This window comes from Coffea arabica, chromosome 2e, assembly GCF_036785885.1.
Source record: "Coffea arabica cultivar ET-39 chromosome 2e, Coffea Arabica ET-39 HiFi, whole genome shotgun sequence".
NCBI classification, from domain to species: domain Eukaryota; kingdom Viridiplantae; phylum Streptophyta; class Magnoliopsida; order Gentianales; family Rubiaceae; genus Coffea; species Coffea arabica.
The window spans coordinates 74,300,297-74,315,839 of NC_092313.1; the positions used below are offsets into that span (position 1 = coordinate 74,300,297).

A 15,543-nucleotide genomic window follows, 5' to 3' on the forward strand; every position below is an offset into this window, starting at 1 on the left:
GGAGGATCTTGTAATTACTAATGCTAAAAAGGCCAAATTCCATCACCTGATCAAAAAGGCAAAGACATAGGAAACATTTGAGGCGTAAATAATTACACAGATATTTCCAATACTCACCTGGAAATGTCTCATATGATAACCTACGTTACGTTCTCCGTGTTTGAAGAATTTTGTTTAACAATCTTTCAAAATTTTTACTCCTCCTCTCTTTAATTGATCAATTATAGAGAGATCTTCATAAACGCTGCAAAGCTTTAAGAAGTGTCTAATTTATGTAATTTAATTTGCCTAAAGGAAAAAAAAAAAACTTGAATGTTGAAGAATAAGAAAAAAAACATAAATCTAGAGAAGAGTCGGGTTTACTTCTCCAAAACTAGTTTTTTCTTTTTCAAATTGCCTTTTCATTTTCATTTTTTGCTAAAAACGACAGGAAAGAAACTCTGTCTTTGTTTGGATAAAATAATATATTATTCCAAATATTTATTTGAAATAATTACTGTAGCACTTTTTGTAATATGATATATGTAAGATAAAAAAGTGGTTGAGAATATAAAAAGATAAATTACAAAATGTATTTATAATGCAAACGAAAAATTTTAACTTTTCTTAGGAGTAGTGACGTGGCTGTTTATAATCCACAGGACTCATAAATGGGGCGATAAACCGGGTTTAGCAAGGTTTTGCAAAGTAATCAAAAGACTACCACACCCATCGCAGCTGTCCATGCATCATCCAAAGATTGGATCCAGTGAAAAGCAAATCTGAGAGATTCTTTATAAGTAGAAAGGACAAGTCTATGATGCCAATACATATATGCATGAATCGGAACCAAATCTTGTCCAAGTGTTGGTTTACCATTTTCAATGACTAATAAGCCAATATGTTATAATGTCAGCGGACTTAAGAAACCCATGTAATAAAAAATGATGATCCATCTTTGATGAACAGATCAAGCAATCAGAATTATACTGCTACATGTATATTCCACTCCACCTGCAACTCTGTATTTAGTGTGGCAAAAAGATAACAATGCGGGAGATGTATACAAATGGTATGCTAAACCTCCTCAGTTACTGATCCAATCATGTGAACACTACATTTATACATGACAAACAGCCACCTTCGCCACATCTACCATCTTTCCTAAGCTTCCTTTGTTTATATGGTCAACCAATGACAAAAATTTGATGTGCCCCCCCAAGCTGTGCATTTGATCTGTATCAAGAGTAGGTTTTCAGGCTTGTATTCAAAAGAACAACCGGGACAAGGGCCTCTGATTCCATAGCCATCAAGGTAGCAGATTGTTTCTTTGCCCCTTGCTTGAATTCCACATATTCAGAATAGAGGAGCACAAGCACCGTCCTGAAAGAAGAAGCACTAACACCAATCTTCCAGCCTGCAAACACCAATTCTTCCAGCTTGCAGCAGCAGACTAACTGCTCGGATCACTCATCACCTGAATAGAGCTCTTGTGCTTCCTGAAGGGCATACCTTTTCTCATTCTGATCTACCACCTGAACCGTGTCATTTTGTAGATCATCAAACAATTCTCTATCTGCAATAAAAAATCCATCCTGTACAGGTTTATAGTCTTTGCCCCTCCATACGACAATCTGCTCCTTCTCAAATGTCACCAAAATGCAAGGAACCAAATCCTGCATCATGAAATACACAGTCAATTAAGGGTAAAAAAGCATCAAGGGCCCCCCCCCCCCAAAAAAAAAAAAGACTCCCCACCCACTCCATATACATAATTTGAGAAGAAATGATTCAATTTGACAAGCTAGCATATGATTCTAGTGCAAAAAGAAAATTTTCCCATATACTACAGACAATATACCTCAAAAATTTCCCATTTCAAGCAACTCGCTAACTAAACTAACTAGTTATAAACCATTACAAGCGAAAAATGAAATGCAACTGCACTGCAACATTGCAATAGCCTACAAAATGCGTCAAAAGACAACAGATGATAGGCAACTTTTATACAATTAAGCTGCTACGAGCACCAATCCTTGCCTGTCAACTTACAATTCTCATGCAGCACAAGCATTAACCCCCCCACTACACTGAAATGTACGGATAGAACATACCATTCTATTAACAGTTGTTCTAAACAAGACCATCCTAGCTAAAAGATTAGCTACAGAGTAATTGTCAATCAGGGTGGCCTAAAGCCTTAGTGAATGGAGTGTTCTGAAAAGCATAGGATATTGGTTGGACACATACCTGTAGGATCCGAACCTGGCCAACATTTTGTGGGTTGTGAACTCACAATGTTGCTATAAATACAGGCTGTAATGAAAATATTTCTAACAAAAAGGAATGTAAATTTCGAATTTTAAAGTGACCTTTTCCATGCAGGATTACCATCACTGGTTGAACACATTACATCATGATTACAAGACTGTCATACATCAGCAACAACTGGGTAGATTGAAAGAGTATAGACAAGAATATCAGTCAAGTGATCATGCATTAATATCTATCTTATGTCCACCTCAAACTCAAATTGTTTAGGATTTCCCCCAAAATTATGGAGATTGGGCCATTATGAACCTCCCCCAACCCCAAAATAAAAGAGGGAAAAAACCCAAAAGAGAAAGAGGGCGCAAGAAATTTCCATTTTCTCCAGATAATTAGCTAATGGTCATCCAATACAGATTAAACTGTAAAAATCCATGTAAAGGAGCAGGTTAAAGTCTAAAGACTCACTCTAAGTTTGCATCCAACTTTTTTGTAGTCGCTCCTTTCAAGCCCTTTACAGTCTATACGAACCAGCTCTTCAGTGATGAATGCATCTCTCACCATAGGCACAAGACTTCCATAGTAACCATTTTTAGCTACAGTTTGAAACATACACGTCAGATAGACAAGTACAAAGAGCTGAGGATGGTTCATGTGGAATAAGAGGGAACCATACCGAGTTTAGTCAAGGCAGGAACAGCTAATCCTCTCTTTCTCATTTGCTTAGTTTCCTCAATCGATAGGCCATCAATTGTAGTTTTTATAAGCCTTGGGTATACAGGATCTTGAGGCTTCCACAGCATTAGTGGGATGATTGGTCGCTTCTTTGGTCTATAGTTCCTACCCCTATATAACACAAGAAGACCACAGTGTCTCTGGATAATTTTCCCAAACGTCTTGTCCTGGGAGATATTCATTGGTAGGTAATTGGCATACAGGCCAAAAAAAAGAAGGACAAATCCTTAAGCTCAAGAGACCTCAAGATCAAGAAGGGTTTTATAATCAACAGGGGGAAAAAAGGGGAAGCTACTGATTAATTTAAAGAGAATAGCACTTTTCACAATAACAGGTAGAATCCTGTATACGGTAGATCAAGATGACGGTGTGAAAAGTAGAATTGCAATCTACCATAAGCAGCAAAACACAGAACTCAAACAAGAAGAAAACAGCAAGGAACACTTTTAACTCATGCAGCAAGTGCACCAGAACAAAGTAATACTGTGAAGCTATAAAGCCTGAAGACGTATACCACTGCAGCATACTCACAGATGAAAGTTATAACAAGGGAAGAAAAGTACCTCCAACTGAGTGCATATATTTTTCATATCAACAGTAGGCACACCCATACACTTTATCCTGACAGCCTCAGCATGTTTCCAGTGATTATGGATATCATTCAGCATGTTGTGTGTTAAACCATCTCTACCTACAAAATCAGATAATAATACACTAATTTTAGATTTGGTTTTGCAGAGAATGAACCCAAATCATGTTTCAAGTAATCAGCATGCATATTAACTAATCCTCCAGAAAAGTTAGCGTCAGAATGTCCAAATATTTCAGTAGCAGAAAAACAGATAAAAACCCGCTATTCAATTATTATGCTAAACAAAGAAAAGTTGGCACAACACTTTAGAGGCGTTGTGTCTTACCTAAATATGCAGGAGAGGGAAGCCATTTCATGGTTAATTGACACACATTGGAAAAGCACAAAATGGACAAGCGGCATGTACAGAAACTACAGGAGAAACAGCAAAATTAATGTATGCTAAATAATTTGCACTGAACCAGCTTTTATAAAAGTTAAATGGAAGCCTGCTTGGACCTTTGTCCTTAAACAAGCTCTTTTTTTTTTGTAACCTCAAACAGCACACATGAAAAAAGACACACAAGAGGAGATAGAACATCAAGGTGTTCAATTTACCAAAAATCACCCTCCCGGCCCACCAATCCCCAAAATAAAGAAGAGAAGGGAATTTTATTTTTATTTTTTAAAAAAAACCAAACTTTTTCTTCAATTTTGGTGCAAAACATTAAAACAAGCACAACATGAAATTCTCCAAGCCACCATCTTACAGTTCCATGATCATAATTTTATCCAACTTTGCAAAATTTCCAACTCTATCGCATATTTCCATTGGGAATCCAATTGTACATCATCCGATTTTTTTTTCTGTCCTTCCCCCTTCTCCCACATTCTACCCAAATATAATTCTTCAACAGCCTTTTCAAACACCCAGTTCATGAAAATGTAAGTCCCTATACATATATACTGACTCAAACAATCCAACTCACCATTCACCCCAATTTTCACAAATTTCCACAAAAAATCCAACCTTGACACAACGACAAACACGATCAGACAAAAAAGAAAAGCCCACTCGACCAAGTATAGTTACGAATAATTTTGCATAAAAGTTTCTCTAATAAGTAATATGAAGAACGCAATTAAAGTTATTACCTAAGTTAATTTGCCTTTTAGTTCTATGCCTCTGACAGGTCTCCACAAGTGCTTTCCTCTCAGCATTGCTCAAGGGCTCTCCCTGAATCCTCTCTCTCATCACCCTCCTGTTCTCCGCCAACTCCTGTTCGCTCTCGATAGACGCCTCTTTCGGGTCAACCGCGGGTGCACAAACCCCAGTCCATGACCGGTCCAATCGACCCGGTCCGAAGGGGGAGTACTTGGGCTCACGGAGCCCAATTGGTCTCACACTCGCACTACTCTCAGTGTAACTGAACCGGAAATCAAATGGTAAGTTTGATTTTACCGGGTCTAACCCAGCTCGATCCAGCGAAGAAGGTGGACGGTAACGTGGTTTGGGCAGCTTTTTGGTGGGCTGGGTTGAACTAGGGTTTTGCTGGGGTTTTAGAGAAGGTGGGGGAATGAAGGAGTATTTTGTGTGGAGTTTTGATGAGGTGGCGGTGGAGGTGGCAGCGGTGGTGGAGTACAGGTGCAGGGCGGTGAAGGAAGAAATGGGTTTTCTCCGGCGACTTAGTCGGCCAATGCAAACAAACATGGTTTTGCGACTTCGCCGGACAGAACCCGCTACAGGAAATGTTTTAAAGGCTTTTCGGGCGGACCCGAAATTTCTATGCTCCAACCAAAAAACCCAGAAAAAAAAAAAAGAAAAACCCAGTTTGAAATATTTCTATAGAAGGCATTACACCAAAAAAAAAAAAACAAACACTGCACTTTTGGTCCCTTAAATTCTTAAATTTTGCACTAGTTTCGTTTTTAGTTTCTTATATTTGAAACTTTCTCAACTTAAACAGCTACTTTTATTATTATTAATTTTTTTTATAGTTGGAAAAGGATAAAATTTGAAAGGCAAGGTGGAGAAAAAAGAATGGAAACTCAAAACCTCTAAATTTTGGACTCATCTTGTATTCTCGTCTCAATTCAATCCTTTATACTCCCTCCATTCCATTGAAAATATCATACTTTCTATTTTGGGATGTTTCAAAAAATTTGTCATGTTTAAAAAATCAAAACACCTTTTATTTATTATTGCCAATATAACTCTTCTTTCTGATCATATGCATGTTACTATTCAAATTTAAATTTTAAATTTATAGGGGTAAAATTGAAAAGAGAAGCATAAACATAACAATCAAACCATTATTCTTAAAAAGTTGGACTCCCGAAAGATAACTAGATAATTGGGACGGAGGGAGTGGTATTTTAACATTGATACATTATACCCCGGCCCTTTTGTCTAGGTAAAATTGAAAATATTTTAAGATAACATTTTTGGCTAGAGGGGGTGAAGAGGAAGAAAGGGGAAAGAAAAGGGATTAGAGACATCAAATAAATCAAAAGAGACATCAAATAAAAACTTTTAATTATTGTTATTTGTAGATAATAACATAGTAGAACTTCACGAATATGAGGGGTTAAATGTGTCTCTGATGAATCACAGAGGAATGCAAGTCATATCAAACCCAATGAGTAATACATTCTCAACAATTTTAGCTCCTCAAAGTCAAGAGACTCTACGTTTTAATCATCACCCCTTTAGAACTTTAGTTTGCCTTGAGGTGTAGAGTCTTTCAGAAACCTCTCTGTCAAGATGTTACTAATAGTAATGAAGTAGAAGACTTGCATTTGAGTCCAAGAAAAGGGGTCTTAATGCAGAGGGCTCTTTGTTTATAAGCCACTACTATATTATTGTGAAAATGATCTCCCAGAAAGGGTAATCATAAAGTTTTGAATTGATTAGCTAAGAGTTCCGATGAAAAGCAAATCTTGATTAGGTCAAACATTAATCTTTCACCAAATGGAGTATCTAGTGCTGGTTTACCCAAACCACCATATCACTATAAGCCTGTTTCATTGGATAGCTCAGAATTATTAAGCAAATTGAGACTACTTGTTTGTTGGATAATATAAGCTTTTGAAATGACAGAACGCCCACAGAATTGATTGTTGTAGCCCTTTGATTAGTGCCTAACTCATCAAATAAGCAAAGTCTCAGAGAAAGATGGATGTACTTATGGTGGCCTATACCTATACTTTAAAACCTAACCATCTTATTTAGTAGCAGCTTATATTGCATCTTCCCATCATCCATTTAAACCAAAAGGAGCCAAATGGATCTAAGTGCCTTTCATCATGAGGCCTCAGAACATCTAAATTGTATTAAATCATATGAATTACAAGAAGGACGAGGTAAGACTTAGTAATGGTTCAGATGCACTTGATCCAACATGGGAAGTACTTGATGACCATTTTCAGAACCAAGCATTTTAAGCAGGAAAAAGAAACTTTATAAGGTCAATGTCGCATAACATTAGCTTTAATCTTTAAAGGAACATTTAAAAACAAAATTGAACTTAGCCCACGTAGCTTTCTTGCCAATAGCATATGATAGCTAAACCATTATCTTTCTTTAAAGATTTCTCAGCGGGCGTCTCTCAGCATAAAACACAGAAGTCAAGTTAAAGTATCATCTCAGAAATCTTATCAACTTTCCACTTTTGATCCAGTATAAGGTTGCTTGTTCTATAATATTGTCCTTGAATTCCTATTGTTTATATATAACTTCAGCACATAACATAGAAAACAAAGCCAACAATTCCTTTAATGTCGAAAATACAATGATAGGGTACCATACTTACATCTGTTCATCCCCTATTCGTCATCTTCTGCTTTTCCTGATTGCACTGACAGCTCTTCAAGCTGCAAATGGAGACGTCAAGAAGGTGCATAACATTACTCAGCTTCAACTACACCAGTGATTTAAGCATTTCGCAATAATTTGTTTATATCAATATATTTTGCAGGACTTCTATATCGTTTTCATCACGGATCATTCGATATTGGATAAAGAAGAAACAGCAGTTCAGCAGACACATGTTGATCTTCTCGCATCCCTTAAAGGAAGGTGAGTAATTGGTTGTGGCCCTCCTGACATCCGACCCTTTTTTTTTGGTAAAAGTAGTAACAGAATTTCATAATATGTCAAAGCAGATAGCAAATTAAGTACAAAGTAAACTTTGACGTCCAGAAGCTTTTCTAACCATTTTATTCCTAATGAAACAGTGAAGCTGATGCTAGAGAGTCCCTGGTTCATAGTTATACGAAAAGCTTCAATGCGTTTGCAGCAAAGCTGTCTGAAGATGAAGTTGGCAAGTTATCAAGTATGAAGATTAATCCAGAACATGGATCTTACAGTTTCTGGCTAGTTTTAAGTGCCATTTCAATAGTTGATGATCATGATAGGTTTAGTCGAACGAAATAGTAACTAATATGTGGCATATTAATGTCCAGGTCTGGATGGAGTTGGTTCAGTGATTCCAAATAGATATCACAAGCTGCATACTACCAAATCATGGGAATTTATTGGACTGCCTCCAACAGCAAAAAGAAATTTGCAAGTCGAGAGCAACATCATTGTTGGGGTACTAGATACAGGTTCAAGTTTATTTTGAGAAAATTACACTACATTCTTCTTGCGATCGATTAAAGAAATGTAACATGCGATATGCCTATTGGTTATTACTCATATCCTCAAAAGGAACCAAAACAAAATCTCGTATTTACCCCTTGTTCTTCTGGTGCATATTAATATTATCCCCGTCTAGATTTAAAGTATTTTTTTTTCTTTTCAGACATGATAGTTTCTATTCTAGACCTATTCTATAGATTTCAAGTATTAAATTGAAAAAAAAATGAGTATTAAGCCCTCCTTCCATTTTTATAAAAGCATTGGAACCATAAAAAGGTCTTTTTACAATTGATTGTACAATTGTACTACTCATTTCACTCAAGAAAATATATAAACGGACATGGTTATGGGTATATCAAAATCTTTTTTAGACACACATATTTGTTGATGGCTCATGCCTTGTGTATCAGACCTCCTTTACAGTTTAGTAGCATTTTAGCAGGGGATGGCCAGCACAATCTTGGAAAAAATGAGGGGAAAATTGTAATTTTTTTCTTCCACAGGGGGTAATCAGCAAAATTTCGTACAGGACTAGTATGTGCTTGTTTCCCTTGTTAATTTTGTTGTCCTGCCATAGTGCTTGGGAAGATTTCTATGAGCAGTTGCTAGGCGTTTTATCGGTTGGGTTTTGACAATAATTAAATTCAACTCGCATAAAAATTTATATTGTTGAGCTCATGCTTAGCTTAGCAATACTCATAAACGTGTGGCTTATTCTTGACTCATGAAAATGTTCGACTTATGAGCCTTATTCGGGCTATTTCAAACTCATATAATTTCTTTATTTTAGCAGATAAAATGTAAGGGATGGAAAAAAAAAATACATTCAATCCTAAAATTAGTTTCAATATCTTCATCCACTAAATTTGCATGGAAGTAATATCTTTCTTTCCATTTTTTAGGTAGAAAAAGGAACAAATTAACTTAAAGTAAATTATGTTCATATATCGACAACTAAGGAAAAAGCAAGTCACCTTTTTAACATATATATGTTTCTTGTCAAAATAACCAACATCGATTCACCATTCTATCTCTCGAAGTTGCTAATAAAATCACCAAAAACAAGTACGATTTGCTGATTCATTCTCATTTTTACTTAATATTGCTATAAAGAGAAGGTAATACTCCAAAAGTCCTAATTTCAATTGGATCAATTACACTTGAAACAAGTATCACTGATGGATAAAAGTTAATTCACACCTTTTATTTTACTTTATTACACGTTCTATGTATATATACATATGTATATATAACACATACACCATTGCAAAGAGACAATTTTAATTTTTTTTTAGCATTTTTCATATTCTCATGCATCATAAAATAACCATCCAAAAGTTGGCACATCAGGTAAGCGTCTATTTTTTAATTGAAAAAAATGAGCAAAAATGAGCTCTAGGACCAAAGGGGCAAAATTTTTATATTTGAGGGACTATTTTAGCTGATTTTAAATGTGAGGGATTAAAAAAGTTCCTTTCAAAAATGTGGGGGACTCAATTGGCAATTTTCTCAATAAAATAATCATCCAAAAGTTGAACTTAACTATGAAGAGTAATTATTCTAGATTTTTCCTAATATTTATAGAATTGCATATTTTTCATACACTTTGGTGTCCATACATCTGGTATTCTTACAAATTTCCTTCTACAGGAATTACTCCACAGTCACAGAGCTTTAAGGATCACGGTCTAGGACCCCCACCAGCTAAATGGAAAGGAACTTGTAATCATTTTGCAAATTTTTCAGGATGCAACAAGTAAATATTTTCATTACTTTCTCTTTTGGATAACTCACTATCAATTATATTAATGGGCTTCTATTCAGATTATTGTTCATTTTATTAAGTGCATCAACTAATTTTCGCAGAAATCAACATCAGAATAAATGGTAAAAATTGTGTTTGGATAGAAGGTTATTCAGAAAAATTTTCTAGTAAAATATCGTAGTACTTTTTATGATTTGATATATGTGAAATAGAAATGTTGCTAAAAAAAAAAAGGTGATATGTTACCAAATCCAAATAATGACTTATTCTAAAAACTTGGTTTTCTTCTAACCATAGCAATAAAAGTATATATTTGAATGCACAAGAACAACTTATACATAAGAGTGTTCTTGTTTTAATAATTTACATTGTAACCTGTTTTGCCATATGTTTTCCTGCTCTTGAAGCAAGCTTATAGGAGCAAGATACTTCAAGTTGGACGATTTTCCAGACCCGGACGACATTTTATCACCATTAGATGTTGATGGCCATGGAACTCATACATCATCCACCTTAGCAGGCAGTCTAGTTCCTAATGCAAATGTGTACGGCCTTGCTAAAGGAACCGCCCGCGGGGCAGTCCCATCTGCTCGAGTGGCAATGTACAAAGTCTGTTGGGCGAGTACAGGTTGTTCAGACATGGATATTTTAGCTGCATTTGATGCAGCCATAGCTGATGGCGTGGACATTATATCTATCTCGATTGGCGGTTTATCGGGCAATTACACAACTGATTCTATATCAATGGGATCATTTTATGCGATGAGGAAAGGGATCTTGACCGTGGCTTCTGCAGGAAATGAAGGACCTAACATTGGTAGTGTCACAAACCATGCTCCATGGGTTTTTACTGTGGCTGCTAGTGGCATTGATCGAGGCTTCAGGAGCAAAATTGCAATTGGAAATGGACAGACAGTCTCAGTAAGTTGTGTAGCTGCTTCTGGTTTGTTGATGTAGCAACTATCATCACTTGGAAATTGCTATTTTCGTGTAAAATAGCATATTGAATTAGTGATTCAGAATCCAGTTACAACCAAAATAGCACAAAAAGGCCACTGCCTCATAGCCTAGAGGTCGAATACCCGCTCCATAGTGCAGGAGTCAGAAGTTTTAAATTCTAGAAATTTAGGATCAAAAGGAATGGGAAAGGAATCACAGGTTAATCATGTTCTTCCTATTGCATATGCAGGTGACATAAGTTTGTAATCCAGTGGGATGATATAGTTTTTTACTTGCTCCTCCTGTCTTTTCACTTTATCACTTGTGAAATAAGTTGCATATGCAGGGAATTGGAGTCAATACCTTTGAACCAACGCAGAAATCCTATCCCCTTACCAGTGGGATGGATGTAGCAAAAGATTCTAAGAGAAGGAACCTCTCAAGGTGTTAAATAGTTGTACTCTTTAACCATTTGAGGTTTTTCAAATCACAAGAAACGTACCAGCTTAACTGTGTTGATATTACGCCATTGCAGCCTATGTATTGAAGAATCAATGGACCCTAAGAAGGTAAAGGGAAAGATTGTGTATTGCAAGCTTGCTGTGTGGGGTGTTGATTCTGTTGTCAAAGCTCTTGGAGGTATAGGCACCATTGTTGAAAGCGATCTATTTCTGGACACTGCCCAAATTTTCATGGCTCCTGCGACCATGGTGAACTCAAGCAAGGGTAAAAGCATTACTGCTTATATCCACTCAACAAGGTAAACTTTCTTTTACCCTTCTGTAACCAAGAAAGTGAAAACTAAAAAAATGAGCATGATTGTGCAAATGTTGGAAAATTCTGGTCGAAATGATTAATGACAATTTTCAGTATTGAGCAAATGCAGATCGCCAAGTGCAGTGATTTACAGATCCCAGGAGCTTAAGGTTCAAGCACCATTTGCTGCTTCATTTTCATCCAGAGGTCCAAATCCTGGAAGCCAACGTCTTCTCAAGGTGAGTATGATTTCCATATTTCGTTTCTGAAGTAAACTAAACAGAGCAAACTGCTTAACTGGCTTGCCTTCTCTATAACGAAATATGCAGCCTGATATTTCAGCTCCCGGGATTGACATTTTGGCATCATACACTCGTCTGAGATCCCTCACTGGATTAAAAGGAGACACCCAATACTCGGATTTCACATTCATGTCTGGAACTTCCATGTCATGTCCACATGTCAGTGGGGCGGCAGCATATGTGAAATCATTCCATCCGAATTGGTCCCCAGCTTCGATCAAGTCTGCCATCATGACCACTGGTAAAATGGCTAGCACCTCTCTTTCTGTAGTTTTCACTAATTATCACATTGGCCGAATGGCTTGCACCATCAGATGCTAATATCAAACTCACTGGAAATCCTTATTGTAGGTAATACTTTAAGGAATCTAAATAGAATTTATGGGGTTTTTTTTGTCAACTCTTTTACTCTACAAATTGTGATACTCTCCTTATTATTGTCCTTCACCTTTCATGCAAATTTACCGAAAAAGCTACCCCTATGAGCTCCAAAACAGACAGAGATACTGAATTTGCCCATGGTGCTGGTCAAGTGAATCCAGTGAAAGCTCTGAGCCCCGGACTGGTTTACGACATGGACGATTTCTCATACATTCAGTTCCTCTGTCATGAAGGCTACAATGATTCGTCCTTGGCTAATTTAGCTGGCCAACAACAAATAAATTGTTCCAAATTGCTTCCTGCAACTGGAGAAGATGCTATCAACTATCCAACAATGCAGCTCCGTTTGAAAAGCAATCAAGAGCCAACTACAGGGATTTTCAGAAGGGTAGTCACCAATGTCGGTCCTTCTCAGTCGGTGTACAATGCCACCATGAAAGCACCAAAAGGAGTGGTGATTACGGTGAAACCGACAAGTCTGTCTTTCTCCCGTGCATCACAAAAGAGAAGCTTTAAAGTTGTGGTGAAGGCAAACCCCATGTCAAGTAAGGTGCTAATGGTATCAGGTTCACTCACATGGAGAAGCCCCGGTCATACCGTGAGGAGTCCAATTGTCATCTTTAATCCACCGCTGAGACATTAACATGAACTATGTACCCACAAAATTTCAAGCTAGTCAAATAGATAACATGTTAGAAGATGAAGAATGCACGGAATCAGAAATAGGAAACTAATATCTATTATCCAGTGTAAGGAGAATAAAATACTTGAGACGCATATTATTGACCAGTCCTCTAAGAATTGAAAAAGAGATGTGTGGTGGCGAATATTAATAAAACTCAATCCTGCTGAGCAAGGACAAGCTCTCTGCCTGATTAGAACTAGAGATTCCATATACATTATTCAGGTATTCTGAACTAAAGGCCTTGCAGAATCTGTTGGAGAAATAACCTGCCACTGCATAATGTAAATGTAATAGACCAGGCTCTCTTCAAGGTTTTTGTACAAAAAGATGCTAATAACTATCAGTTTAATGCAAACTAAACGCAGTGATTTTTTTACAAGATTTTCTGATAGTGTATATGAATTGGACAGCCCGTTTCGGGAAGATTGGAGACTGTCGTGTTAATGGCCCAGTTTTGTGAAGAATCTCTTCTTCTTGTGTACTCAAAATTTTGATATCTTGACATGAGGAAATATTGAAAGGGCTGCGGACAACACTTCAATTTGGAGAGGCCCCCGGATCCGTGTTTCATGGAACTGTGGTCCAGAAAGAACTATCAAATTTATTTTGTTTTCTGGATTTGTTGTCCCTTGTTTTTTTTTGTGGGGTGGGGAGGTTTGGGGGGCGTTGAACAGCACTAGGAAGTAGGAGTTCGAGTGAGTAGTGTACTGTTAAGTTTTGTTTCGAGTAAAAATACTTGAACTCGAACTTGAATTCAAGCTTATTGAATTCTTCAAAGTTGAACTCGAATTTGAAAACTCAAGCTAATTTTACCCTACTCGAGTTTGAACTCGACCAAATTAAGCCCAATGGAGTTCAATTGAGTTTTCAAGCTCGATTTTTTAGTCAATTTCATAATTTTATAATAAATAATTTAAAATTACATTATAAATATACTACTCAGATAAGGCCTGATGAATATTCAAAATTTTGAATTTTTATACTCAAACTTGACTCGATTACCTTATCAAGTAACTCGAACTCGACTCGAACTTGGTCAATAACGAGTTCGAGTCGAGCCTTTGATTGAACTACATGCGAGTTCGAGTCCAGTAGTTTGATTAATTCACACCCCTACTTGCAAGTTGCAAACACAGAGCTACAGCAAACATTTTTGTTTCGTCAGTGCATAGGGATTCAGAGAATTTTAATTTTTTTTTTACCAGATACAGATTGAATCGACACAGCCTAAACGTGCAGCACCAATAAATAACGAATTGCTCTAGTGTAAAGCATTTGGACCTTCAGATCTCGTGGATCGATCTATCCAAGTTGCCTTTACCTGTAGTCCACGCCCTAGACGGCCACTTATATCTCATACTACCACTGAAAAGAAGACCAAAAGGCACTTAATTCTGGGTCCATTGCTTCATGCCTCTTTCTTTTTGCACCATTGCACCATGCCTAGCATATGCATCTCCATATTACTCAATTCTCTCGAGTGGTTCCGTTCAGGCACCAGAAACAGTGGTGCACATCTTCAAGTGGAAGCAAGACCTGCGATGATTAGACAATCACCATGTAAACTGCACGCGACTAATCAATTAAAGAAGTCACTAGTTTTGTTGTTTGTGTCTTGTAGGTCTTAGTGATTTATCTTTTATGATCCACTACTACTAAATCTCATCAACTGTATACAAAAAGAGCGATGGGCTAATGTCTTTTTACCACTACCCTATTTTGCCAGAAGAGTCGAGTCTGTCATGAATGATGACAGTATAAAAGGGAAGGAGCGGTCTAGACTTTTATGACTCTAGAATTGCAATTTTGCATGGACTAAAAGTACCCCTTCTTTGCTGTTCCAAGCCAGCAATGAAGCTACCACAATTGGGTGTTTTGTGGGTCTAATCACTAATGAATCATGCTAGTACTTCTTTTGCCATGTCTCCTTTTGTTATTGGACGTTACACCAGAACAGTCTTTGACATTGTCCTTTGTCAAACTCAGCAGAGCCACGTACTTTTGGCTTAGCCTTGGAAAATGGATAGTCAGTGTAAAGATGGATTCTAAGTTGTAACTATGTATAACGCTCTCCAGGCACTACTGAAATAGTGGGATTCTACAGCTAATCCACTTCCTGTAAACATGATATCAGCTATCACTGTACGTGAAAAGGCAAAACAAAATCAATTTAACAAATCGCTGTAACTATAATCCATTTACAGCACGGGAAATTTACAATCCATTAAAGAAAAACATGAAATTAGAAGGAAATTAGCCTGACTACCAGAGAATGCAACTGCTGGTAAATTAGAAGGAAATAGACAACGTAAAAGGAGGCTGTATTTGGTTCAATTTTACTTGTGTAACTTAGGAAACTAGCACCAGGGAAAGTTCTAGCTTCCAGTATGTCGAAAATGCTATTCTTTCACCCTTTGCAAGTAGAGTAAGATGTTGCTCAAATATGGATAAAAATAATATCCCGTTTTGAGGATCCCACTGAATGTTAATCCGAGGCATCCGTGTATGTCTTCCAGAATG

At 37.0% G+C, this 15,543-nt stretch overlaps 2 protein-coding genes across 2 annotated transcripts; one reads left to right on the plus strand and one right to left on the minus strand.

Annotated features, from left to right (window-relative positions):
• Window positions 1-914: 914 nt before the first annotated feature.
• LOC113733089 (CRS2-associated factor 1, mitochondrial) lies at window positions 915-5,360 on the minus strand. Its single transcript, XM_027259233.2, has 5 exons — window positions 4,709-5,360; window positions 3,546-3,673; window positions 2,924-3,149; window positions 2,716-2,843; window positions 915-1,655 (listed from the first exon to the last, which is right to left on the minus strand). The coding sequence occupies exons 1-5, from the start codon at window positions 5,262-5,264 to the stop codon at window positions 1,446-1,448; spliced, it is 1,248 nt and encodes a 415-aa protein (XP_027115034.1). The 5' UTR covers window positions 5,265-5,360; the 3' UTR covers window positions 915-1,445.
• A 1,839-nt stretch (window positions 5,361-7,199) lies between these two features.
• Window positions 7,200-13,404, plus strand: LOC113733090 (subtilisin-like protease SBT4.14). The gene is made up of 11 exons (XM_027259235.2): window positions 7,200-7,449; window positions 7,531-7,631; window positions 7,790-7,887; window positions 8,018-8,161; window positions 9,846-9,951; window positions 10,368-10,881; window positions 11,246-11,343; window positions 11,435-11,659; window positions 11,786-11,894; window positions 11,985-12,198; window positions 12,431-13,404. Exons 1-11 carry the CDS (start codon window positions 7,345-7,347, stop codon window positions 12,979-12,981), a joined length of 2,265 nt encoding a protein of 754 aa, XP_027115036.1. The 5' UTR covers window positions 7,200-7,344; the 3' UTR covers window positions 12,982-13,404.
• The last annotated feature ends 2,139 nt before the right edge of the window (window positions 13,405-15,543 follow it).